Source organism: Petaurus breviceps, unplaced genomic scaffold, assembly GCF_028583685.1.
Source record: "Petaurus breviceps papuanus isolate PSGF00001 unplaced genomic scaffold, PetGlider_PUasm1.0 688, whole genome shotgun sequence".
NCBI classification, from domain to species: Eukaryota; Metazoa; Chordata; class Mammalia; order Diprotodontia; family Petauridae; genus Petaurus; species Petaurus breviceps.
In genome coordinates, this window is record NW_027186457.1 from 9396383 (window position 1) to 9409026 (window position 12644).

The 12644-nt window shown below is 37.2% G+C and overlaps 1 protein-coding gene and 1 long non-coding RNA gene across 2 annotated transcripts in view; one reads left to right on the forward strand and one right to left on the reverse strand.

The window, feature by feature from the left end:
* COL4A3 (collagen type IV alpha 3 chain) overlaps nt 1–12601 on the forward strand; it is a 171507-nt gene extending 158906 nt beyond the window's left edge. Inside the window, exons 48-52 of the mRNA XM_069104555.1 lie at nt 3933–4145; nt 5359–5536; nt 5872–5986; nt 6114–6286; nt 9360–12601. Coding sequence (XP_068960656.1) covers nt 3933–4145; nt 5359–5536; nt 5872–5986; nt 6114–6286; nt 9360–9444 — 764 coding nt within the window. The 3' untranslated portion in view covers nt 9445–12601. The remainder of the gene's footprint in view (nt 1–3932; nt 4146–5358; nt 5537–5871; nt 5987–6113; nt 6287–9359) is intronic.
* Nucleotides 1–12644, reverse strand: part of LOC138174355 (uncharacterized) — a 58692-nt gene that overhangs the window by 38989 nt on the left and 7059 nt on the right. The window contains exon 2 of the long non-coding RNA XR_011171690.1: nt 7245–7310. This is a non-coding gene — a long non-coding RNA (uncharacterized lncRNA). The remainder of the gene's footprint in view (nt 1–7244; nt 7311–12644) is intronic.

Consider the following 12644-nt stretch of genomic DNA (forward strand, 5'->3'; position numbering starts at 1 on the left):
GTAATAAATATTTTAAAAATGGAAAGGTCAACTAATGCATAGAGAGAAACATTATTATTGAGCCACATGCAAAAACTGGACCACTTATGGATAAGGCTTGCCCAAATGCAGAGAAACATTTAGGACTATTAAAATTCATTCAGCTGGTTAGTTCTGACTTTAGACAGGTAAAATAGATAACCTCTCCTCTAGTAAAAACTATTTCTTCTATTTTTATCTACCTTTCTGATTCAACAAAACTAAGTTCTTGATGCTAGAATATCTTATAGGTGTTGTGTACTGTTTTATTTTGCTTACCTTTCAATTCAAATCACAGAATTTTAGCATTGGAAAGGCCTTCAGAAGTTCCCTCTTTCTTTGTAATTTTTGATCTCTCTTTATCCACTGGCACCTTCCCCCTCCCTCCAAATGTCCCCAGCCTTAAAAAAAAAATCCCTTGACATTGCCATCCCCTCAAGTTATAGTGTTCTATCTCTCCTCCCTTTCAATCAAACTCAAGGAGAAAGAAGCTGTTCATTGGTGCCTTCCACTCTTTCCTATCCCAGTCACTTCTCTCTACCTCCTGCACTCTGACTGCTCACCCCACCACTCAAACAAACCTATTCTGTCCAAGGTTACCAACAATTTCTTAATTGACAAATCCAGCTGCCTTTTCTTAGTCCTCAGGTTTCTTGGCCTGTCTACAGCAATCAACACTAAAGATCCTGCTTTCTTCCTGGATTCTCCTTCATGGGTTTCTGTAATAGGACTGTTCTCCTTCTCCTACCTTCCCAAACTCTCCTGCTTAGTCTCTTTTTGCAGGCTCTGCCTGGACCCTCCTCTCTTTATACTTACTTTTTCTTATTGGTCTTATCTGGTCCCATGGGATCAATTATTGTCTCTATGCAGATGACTCTAAAATCTACACTATCTAGTCCTCCTTTCTCCTATGCTCTATTCCCCCCCCCCCGCCCCTGCATGTTGGATATTTCCACCTGAATGTCCCAAAGGTACCTCAAACTAAGGTCCCAAAACATAATTTTCTTTCTTTTCAGAAGTGTTTACTTCTTACGGGTATCTTGTTTCTCTATCACCTTCATTTTGGGAACATGTCTCTCCCCCTTGCCTACTTGTTGCATTTTTCCTTTTAACAAAGAAGAAAAAGAGAATAAACAAGACAGTAAAACTAACCATCACATCAATCAAGTTTGCTGGTATAAGTGCTGTTCCACAGACATACATTGTCCACCACCTCTGCAAAGGAGAAAGGAGGTGTATTTTCCCATCTCTTTGAGGGAAAGCACAGTCATTATGATTATACAGTCTTTGATACATATTTTTTTCATTTATATTATACAATTTGCTTTCCTGGTTCTGCTTAATTCACTTTGTACCAGTTCATCTAAATCTTCCCATGATCCTCTGAATTTTATTTATCATGTTTTCTAGTACAGTAATAGCCTATTATTGATGTGCCACAATTTGTTTAGTCATTCCCAATCCACTAACAATGTGCCAGGAAATGTGCTAGGTGCTGGGGATATGTAAGCAAGACCTTTTTTCCAGTTCTTGACAACAAAAGGAGCTGCTATGATTATTTTGGTGGATACTGGAATATTCTGTCTTTAGCCTCTTTGGGATATATGTATAACAGTGGGATCTCTGTGTCAAAGAAAATAGTTACTTGAAGCACAAGGAGTCCAGATAAAAATCGTCATTCCACACAGAGAAAGCTTTACCCAACTTTACTGATATGCAGAAGAAGAGGAGAATATCTGGGCATGAAGCAAAACCTCAGAGCTGTTTTGATTTGCATTTCTTTTTTATTACTGACTTGAAGCATTCTTTTATATGACAGCTGATAATTTGCAGTTTTGAGGATAGTTTGTTAATATCCTTTGGGCATGTATCCGTTTTGTCTTACATATTTCTCTTAGTTGCCTATAAGTCTTGGACATTAGACTCTTATCAGAGTTCTTGGTACTAAGATTTTTTTTTTCAGTCAACTCTTCTTACCCTAATTACATTAATTTTGATCATATAAAAGCTAACTTCATGTAATAAAATTATTTATTTTTGAGATCACCTTTATACTTTAAGAATTTAATTTAAAAATTCATCCCCTAAACACAGTACCTAATCTGGTTGTTTTTAAAGCATGATCTTTAATATTCAGGTCATACATCCATTTTGAACTTATTGTGGTATATAGTATAAGCCATTGGTCAAAACCTCATTTACACCAAACTTCTTTCTACTCTTGCCAGGAGTTGTAAAATGGGTAGCTCTTTACCAAGTAATTTATGTTCTCTAGTTTATCAAAGCTGGGCTTGCTTGTTTGTTTTTTTTAATTACAACTCCCCTGAAACCAATTTCTTTTCCTACCTCCTCTATTTTTGTGGAGGGCACCACTGGTTGCCTCTTCCAGTCTTCCTGGTTTGAACCCTGGAGTTATCCTCCACTCTTCCCTCTTACCCTCTAGCCTCATCTGTTCTTCCTCCACAGTACCTCTGGCATCTTGCTCTTCTGTTCACTCACAGTGCCACTACCTTGTTCAGACCCTCATTATCTCTCCCCTAGACCACTGCAATAGACTCCTAATTGGTCTCCCTCCTTCCAGGCCCTTCTACTCCATTTCATCCTCCATGTGGCTGCTACAGTGATATCCTGCAGTGCAGGTCTGACCACCAAACTTCACTATCCAATAACTCCAATGGGTTCCTAGTGCCTATGGGACAAAATACAAACTCCTTTATTTGGCATTTAAAGCCCTTCATAATCCAGCTTCAGCAGATCTTTATAGCCTCAACGCACATGACTTCACTCCACATACTCCATGTTCCAGGCTCACTGGTCTACCAACTATTCCCTATCCAAAGCTTTACACCTGCCACCTCAATGCCTGTGTATGGAAGGTCCTGCCATCCCTGGAATGCCCTTACCTCTTAGCATCCCTGGCTTCCCACCCTTGTCCCTTCAGGAGGAGTGCCCTTCCCCTTTCTGAAATCACATGTTCTGTATTAATTTCTCTCTACATGGGCACACACAGAAGAAGAGAAGCTCTTTGAGGTCAGGGATTCACTTTTACCTTTGTATCCCTAGCATCTACAGTAGTCCCTGACACATGGCAAGCACTTAATAAATTTTTGCTGAGTTTACTGTCCAAGTACACATAACCTCATTGTCTTGCAAATATACCTCTTTCAAAATATTGTGAAATTTCAGTTGATTTTGTTTGACTTTCTAAGATCTTTGACATTTGAGCTAATTCATTTAATAAATATTTGAGTACTTTAAATGTACAGGGTGCTGGTTACCTAGGACAAACAAACAAACCATGTTTGGACACAAACATGATTAAGAAATTTTGTTTTTCAAAGAGGTTCAGTATATTAGAAAGAGATAACACATCTACACAAATAATGACAACACAAAACATACTGTTTGGCCAAATCATAAAAACTAATGCCCACATTCATTCAATTCAATCACTTATTCATCCTTTATTGGAGTGCCTATTATATGTGGGTCAGCTAGGCAGTGCAGTGGACAAAGCACTGGACCTGGAGTCAGGAAGATCTGAGTTCAAATCTAGCATCATATACTTACCAGTTTTGTGACCCTGAACAAGTCATTTAACCTCTTAGCCTGAGTTTCCTTATCTGTAAAATGGTGATAATAGCATCTCCTTCCCAGAGTGGTTGTGAGGCTCAAAGGAGATAATAATGGTAAAGTACATAGCACTGCATCTGGCTTATATCTGGCACTATATAAACGTTAGTTCTTATTATTAGGCACAACAAACATTTCCATGGATAAGCCTTAAGAAGATACACATGAATATTTCATTGAACAATACTGAGTGCCCAGTTGGGAATTTAGTGATGATGGACGTACTTTTCAGTAATTTTTTTGTTCATGTTTCCTCTAACATTTAAGTATATAATTTTAAGGACCACCTGGATCAGTTGGATTGCCTGGATTAAAAGGAAAACCTGGAAACTTTGGACCACCTGCAACTGGGTCATCCATCAGAGGCTTTATCTTCACCCGCCACAGCCAATCAACAGAGATTCCTTCATGCCCAGGAGGAACAGTGCCCCTTTATAGCGGCTATTCTCTTCTCTTTGTGCAGGGAAATGAACAAGCTTATGGACAAGACCTTGGTAATGTCTCAGATGTGATTGAAATTATTTATTTCGTTAGGAGTGAAAACTTGTATCATATAGTGTAGTTGCCTCAGAAGTTAGACATTAAAAACAATGCAAATGACTGGCAAAAAGATATTGAAGTAAAATAAATATCCTCACCCAAATGACTATTTTTCTTTGTCTCTACATTAGACAAGTTATAGTATATATTTTAGGAAAGGGAAGAGTGAAAAAATATGACTTTAGAGATGAATTCAAGAATGATGGTGCCCCTAATCCAATAAGAAAGAAGTTTAGTTTCCATTTTACCTATTATTTTCTTGATATTTTCTTGATATATTTTCTAACAAAACTTGAACTAGCCTACAATTATCCTATCCTGCATTATCTCCCCAATTTCTTATGAAGTTTACTTCCAATATTTATTTTTAGCTCAGCATTGATGTGTCTGTACTGTCATCCCAGAATAACTGTTAGAATAATCCTGCCAAGGATTCATCCCACTCATTCCAAGCAGTATTGAATTAAAACATCTGCCTGCCTTTAAGTCTTAAATTTGTTTTCTTTTTGCTAGAGTCTACTGAGCAGTGAATATTCATATAGATGAACTGAGTGGGGTTGACCCAAGGCGTGTCCCAGTCTTTCCCTATACTTGTACTCCAAGGATATAAGATTTCACTGGTTTGCATTTTCCCTGCACCAGTGGAGGTCATAGCTTTTCTAGTCTGCAGAACACAGTCTTGCTGAGTTTCTGTGCCTGAAAATAATGATCAGCTGGAGGCCAGCCTTAGAGTGATAAATCTCCCAAACTGAGTGAGGCTTGTTCCTATCAATAAACATTTAGTCTATCACAAGGCTTATAGTTGCATCTTGGAAGGCCTTGCCATCTAGGCCTGGCACTTTACTGGTACAGAGTTTGAGAACCCAGGATCACTTCCATGCTCTAAAGAACGTAATTTTAGTGGAGATTCTTTACATACACCTTCCAAAAAACTCCTAAAGCAATCCAAATGCATAATGGGGGGAAAAAACCCTCACCGTGATTTTGTTGAGTTGTCATATGAACAGCCTTTCAATATTACAATCTGGAGATGCTGTTATTTATAGAATTTGCCGTTATCCAGTTTTTCTCCAAGTACTTTAGATTACGCCTTATTAAAGTGACATTCAAGGTAAGATACTAAATTAATTTCCAGCTAGTAAAGATGCACAATGCCATGTTTTACAGGAACTCTTGGTAGCTGCCTACAACGTTTTACCACAATGCCATTCTTGTTCTGTAATACCAATGATGTGTGTAATTTTGCTTCCCGAAATGACTATTCATACTGGCTGTCAACAACAGCACAGATGCCGATGAACATGGCCCCGATTACCGGCAGGGCTTTGGAGCCTTTTATTAGCAGGTACTAAATTACTTCCTTCTTCTTTTGATAAGATAATGAAAATTTAGTTAAATAGTATTTAAATGTTCTGTGTAGCACACAACTTATGATGATTATAGTTTCAGAAAGTGGTGGTATGGGGCAGCTAGGTAGCACAGTGTATAGAGCACTGGCCCTGGAGTCAGGAGGACCTGAGTTGAAATCCAGAAGCCTCAGAAGCCTCAGACACTTGACACACTTACTAGCTGTGTGATCTTGGGCAAGTCACTTAACCCCCAATGGCCCTTCCTCCCCCTCCAAAAAAGCAAAAAGCAAAAAAAAAAGTGGTGGTATTTACATTTTATGTCATGTTCCAGATGTACAGTCTGTGAAGGTCCTGCCATGGCTATAGCAGTTCACAGTCAAACTACTGACATCCCTTTATGTCCTGATGGCTGGATTTCTCTTTGGAAAGGATTTTCTTTTGTCATGGTAAGGGAAAAAGCTAAAGCAAAATCATAGCAGATGTTATTTTCAGCAACTGCATGGGCTAATACTGCACATAATAGTCTGTTTAGCACCTGAAAATTATAACTTCTAATGCCCCTGTTTTTCACAGTATACAAGTGCGGGCTCAGAAGGCTCTGGGCAAGCATTAGCATCCCCTGGTTCCTGCCTGGAAGACTTCCGCGCCAATCCATTTATAGAATGTCATGGCAGGGGAACCTGCAACTACTATTCAAATTCTTACAGTTTCTGGTTGGCTTCATTAAATCCAAGGAGAATGTTCAGGTAAATATCCAAGGACAAACTGTGTCTGGAGACTCATTAGAACTGGTCCAAGGTTACCTAGAAAAACATTTCCTTTTGTTTTTAAAATAAATTTTAGGGATATCTTTTTATATCACCTAAATGTATTCATCCCTTTGCTTCTCTCCCAGAGGGTCACTGCATATGACAAAAAAAATTAAGAAAAGAAAAAAGAAAGAAAAATTTACTGCAAAATTGATCAATATTGAAAAAATCTTAAAATTCTGGCAATTCATTCTGTGGCTCTACTAAGGAGAGGACAGGGGTGTCTTTTCATGTGTTCTCCTTGAGCCATGCTTGTTCTTTGTAATTTGGCAACATTCATTTCCAATTGTTTTGTGGTAGTTGTTTCCAATTACATAGTTGTAGACATTGTACATAGTATTTTCTTTGTTTTATTTACTTAACTCTGTATCAGTTCACATAAGTCTTTCCAAGCTTCTTTGTATTTATCATAGTTGGTATTTCTTTACAACACAGTAATATTCCATTAACATGTACCACAACTGATTTAGCCATTCTCCAATCAATGAACATCTATTTTGTTTCCAATTTTTTGACAGCAGCATTTAGATGTTACTTGGCTCACATGCCAAGAATCCACTCACACTACCAAAACACCTTCAGACTGACACCACCAACATCTAAACACTTCAGAATCAATTGCAGCCAGAGCCATTTCATTACTAAGGACATAATATAATCATGGCAGTCATCAAAACATCTCCTAAGAAAAAAACATCTCTAATATCATGCAAAGTATTCATTTACTAAGAAGTAGTAAGCTGCATGGGCAGTGGACAGAGTGCTAGACCTGGAGTCAGTCTGGAAGACTTGAGTTTAAATACAGATTCTGACAGTAGTTGTGTGACCTTGGGCAAGTCACTGTACTTAGTCTTAGTTTCTTTATCTATAAAATGGGGATAATAATAGCACCTACCTCCCAGACTTGTGTTGAGGATGAATTGAGATGTTTGTAAAGCACTTTGTAGTCCTTAATGCAAACCTAAAAGCATCACACAAATGCAAGTTATTATTATTACACAATAATCTGATGACTTTGAGAAAGGTATCGGTACAATAAGTGAAGCCATCTAGAACATGAGATTTCCAAAACAGAGGGTATGGAGATGCTCAAAACAAAACAAAGTTATGTCTATTTAGCTTATTATTGATAATCAGATCACCTTTTCTACCTGAATGCTTCTGGCAAGAAGAAAGTCATTATTCATAGGCAATCAACTTGTTCCTATCTCCACATTTTTAAAATATACCCCCTTATGTCCACTCACAAAGCCTCATCACTTCTCACCTAGATTATTACAATAGTTATTACAACATTATAATGATAATATTAGAATATATAATCAAATTGTAACAACAGACCACAGACTATTCGATCTCCCTACTTCAAGTTTCTTCATCCCCAAAGCTACTAAAATGATTTTCCTAACAGGTAGGAAGCAGGCCACCTTCCTACTCAATAAACTCCAGTGGCTTCTTGCCACCCCTATTATCAAATAGAAACCCCACTTTCTGGCATTTTAAGCTCTTTACCACTTGACTCTTTACTGCCTTTCCAGTCTTCCTAAACGTTACTCCCTCCATGCCCTCTATGGTCCAGCCATAAATGCCAACTTGCTGATTGTCCCATCTCCGATGTCCATGCCTTTGCATTGGCTGTCCTTCATTCCTGGAATGCTCTCCCTCTTCATCTTTGATTCTGGGAATCCCTAGTTAACTCCAACCTCCCCCACTCCTTCCTTCAAAAGCCTTTTCCTGGTCCACCAGCTCTTAGCTCTCTCCCTCCCTGAACAACCTCTACATTTACTCTGTATATATTATTTCTGTACTTATAAATGTACATGTTACCTTCCCCATTAGTGCATATAAGGTCCTTAAGGGCAGGTATTACTTCACTTTTTTCCTCCATATTCCCAGAGTTTAGCATAGTGCCCAGGACATAATAAGCACTAATACTTATTGACTGATACTTTGGGATGAGGTGGCACAAATGTCCATATACCCACAGTGACATGATCATTTATTCTCTATTCCACCAGACATCCATTATTAACATTTTTACCCTTTTCTAAATCAAGGATTACATGGTGCTGAACTATTAAGTCAACAAGTAAAATAATCAGTGAGAAAAGTCAAAGATTTATTTGTTCTAATTCCTACCCTTAACTTACAGTCTGTGGTTAAGCAAATTATTAAACTTTTTGGTGTTTATGTTTTTTCAATTAAGAACTAGATAATATATACTAAATATCCTGCTATAATTGGAAAGATCAACATGTCAACATAATTAAGGCATTTACAAAACACAAATAAAATAAATCCTCATTATTTAAAATAATATAGATTGCTTTAAGAACTGTTATATATGTATATGAAAATTTGAACTTAACAAAATTAATTAAAACAAATCCATACACACACAAAAAAAGTTTTACTATAGATTTCCTCTAAAAAGAGATGTCCCTGGGATGGCTAGGTGGCGCAGTGAGTAAAAGCACCAGCCCTGGAGTTGGAAGGACCCGAGTTCGGTTCCGGCCTGAGACACTTAACACCCACACAAAAATACTAGCCGTGTAACCTTGGGCAAGTTACTTAACCCCAATTGCCCTCCGAAAGGAAAAAAAAAAAAAGATATTAGCGCTTCTAATGTACACAGTGAGTCTGAAAAAATCTGATTTAGACTTTTTTTTTTTCAGGAATTCTACTTCATAAGAAAAAAAATACTCTTAAAATATCATATTTGAGTTACCGTCTCTGTGTTTTTGAGTTACCAAATTTATGCAGATTTGAACATAGTAGGTTTTTTTCTTCTGTTTCCTAAAAGCAGTGTCTCTTCCAGGGTAATGTCAGCGAATCAGTCAACAAGTGTTTATTAAGCGGTTACTATGCGCCGGGCCCTGTAATCTTTTTGAGAAAAGGGACTTTTGAGTTTTTTGTCTTTGTATCTGAAGCACTTACACTGGTTTAATGTATGTTGACTTAAATTACATTAATTTAAACAAGCATTTTCTCTTTAATGATTTTCCCCCAGAAAACCTATTCCATCCACTGTGAAAGCCGGAGAGCTAGAAAGGGTAATTAGTCGATGTCAGGTCTGCATGAGGAGAAGAGACTGACAAAATCACAGAGAATAAAACTGCCACCGAAGCAGAAAATTTTTTTAAAAGTCTGACAAATGGCAGTATAGCTGCGCTGCCTCAAGCACTCCTTTGAGGAATGAGAGTTCTTGGAGCAGCACCTTCCCAGAGCGCTGCGCGGTACCTGCTGTTTTGCTGTCATCGCCGGGGTGCTGAAGAAGACCACAGGTCTCGTTGGACTGGCAGTGTTTGAGACTCCACGGGAGCGGCTAAAATTGTTATAGTCAAAGATTCTTGATGCTCCTGAGTTTATGCCCTTAAATGCGGCATATAGAAAGTACGCAGAACAGATTACAAAGGAAAGGCTGAACATGGTAAAAGAGGAAACAGGTCCTCACAAACTACAGGAGAAGCTTCAGGCTGGCCAGCTAGAAGAGGTTTCTTCATAGATTCTTCATAGTTTCTTCATAGATTCTTCAGGCTGAAAATGAATTATCACTGGCAAGAAAAATGTTGACATGAAAACGCTGGGAGCCTTTAGTGGAAGAATCACCAGCCAACCAGTGGAAATGGCCATTATAATCAATGTGAAATATCTATAATGTATACTTTTTAAAAAATCATTAAACATCTGTTTAAATACTGTTAAAATGTTTTTGGATTATTAGAATTTTATTAATGGGAAAACTGAAACAAGGTAGTTAGGGACAAAAAATTAGTGAAGGATTAATATATGATAGGGATGGACCATGGTCATTTTAATCTGAAAATCATTTATTCATAAAATAGATTATGTTAAGAACCATTAAAGAAAGTGATTGTGCTGTCATTTGGAAAATCTAATCGAACTTTTTTTTTTTAACTTTCAATCCAAGAACAAAGAAAGCAACAGAGATATCTAAGACATGACAAATAATCAGAAATTGAGGTATAGCCTGGATAAGGTTTATGGAAGACTTCCTATTGTATTTTTCAGCATTTAGTTTAAAAGTCTGTGCCAAGTTAGGTTAATTTCTAGGAAAGAACTGAATAAGGTGGTATGCTTGAATTTTAATAGAACACTTTTAAAATGTTGACTTGTTATATGGAAAGCACCTGATTAGCCAAGATTCTAAAACTTATTAATTGAATGTTTTTATATAATTACATGCATTTTTCCACATTCTGAAAGTAATATAAGAGATTTTAAATTTGAAATTGACCTGCTTGCCGTTGAGTGTATGCATTTAATGAAGAAAAATCTAAATTTAATATGTGCAGTTTGGTTCTTATGTATATTAAACAGAAATGTTTAGTGAAAAAAAAAGAATGAGAGTTCTGTTCTGTGCCACCAGATTATTCACAAAAAGCATTAGTACTGTCCTTACACCACTGTTGGTTTAATTAAAGTACCAAATAAATGGTGGTTGAGATGCAGCTAAAAACTTCAGAGGAGATGTAGGGAGGGGGATGGCTCAAGGTATCCCCAAGGTTTATTCACCTACCTGTTCTTCAACACTCCAGGGAAGAGTTAATTCTTGGTTCCTCAAGGACATCTGGAAGACTGTTTAATAGGCAAAGGTATCTTAGACAGAACTTAACTCACACCTACTGAACCTGCTACAGCCTAGAAGAGAAATGACCTTGTCTCCGGGGCCCATATTTCCTGAGGCCAATTCAAACTATTCACATCTTCTTCCAGCAGAGAACCCAGGACAGATCCTAACTCAAGAAGGGAACCAGGCGGCTAAAATTTAAAATCGTGTTGATTCACTGCATGTCTCATTGTAACTCTACCCTCGCTAAATATACAGAAGTGCTTCATTACCATAAAAATGCTATATCAGTTTAAGCCATTGAATGATCATTCAAAGCAGCCAAAACTCTCACCTTTTAAGTACTGATTTTGATAGACTATTTTCCATCCACCCTTTGAAAATATAACACTTGCTCCATTAAATACATGCACAAACCATTAAGCCCTCCTATTAGGAAACTGGTCTTTCTACTTCACTCTCCAATGACCATGGAATTATCGAGGTTACCCATGGCCAGAAAGGAGGTAGGTCAATTAGGTAGCCACAAGGAGAGTCATTGGATGGACAGCCTATGTGCTGCATTAGCATATAAGAAATAGTAAAATAGCCCAAAGTCTTCCAGGACAGACAGAAGCAAGGATCATCCAGGATGAGAAGATGTAGAGAAGGAACAATTATCAATAAAGTGTCCCTATAAGTGCCAAGGCTAACTAATTAAATTCAATTACCTAATCAATCTTGCTCAAAATAGGTGTTTTTTGATGCAATTTTACTTTCTTCTCACTTGTAAATTTCCTTGTTTGTCTTATTATAAAATTCTTTCATATGTAAAAAGTAGTTTATTAAGTTAACTGGCAATGCACACATAATAAAAAACAGGGTGTTTGGATGAGCTTCAAATGCTCTGCATGTATAAACATTCTTATGATTAATATCTGCTATGGCTACAAAAGAAGAACTAAAGACTAGCTGAAGAATCCTACATACCCCACATTTTTTGCCTTCTGCTTCACTGTCTAGATCTACTATCGTGTCTAAAAATTCAATAGGCATGAGAAAATTTGTGTCCCTAATTTGTGCCATACTCTCTCACTGGCTCACCTCATGCCAAACCCCATGCCAGGGGAAAGAAAACAATAACAGCATAAAAAGTTAATATAAAAGAGATAGGCATGAGCCCAGTGGACAGAAAATTGGTACTGCTTCCAGGAAGACGTGAGGGCGTGTTCCCTCCTCTGTCACATGCTGGCTCTCAGACCCAGGGCAAATCACTTAACCTCCCAGTGCTGTGCGAAACTCTCTAACTTACAAAGATACCCAACTGCATTGGTAGAAGGATTTCCTTCATCTGTCGTTCCCGGTATTAACTAAATCATTGGTTTAGTCATAGTCCCTAACTCTTGTAGAACCAAGCACTTTAACTCTTTCAATAAAGACAAAATATTAAAGTTTTACTAATTCTATGAATATATATTTTAAACTTTCCAAGAACAAATGAATGATTTTTATTATTTTGTGTGATGCTTTTAAACACTTTAAAAGGGATGTCAAATGATAACACTACTGGCAGAAATATATTGGGAATTTCATTATACAGGGCATCCATCCCAAAAGCCTTACTACAGGCTTAAACTACTAAAGTTGTTAAGACTTAAAACTATACTAAGACTTTTAGTATATATATATATATATATATATATATATATATATATATATATATAT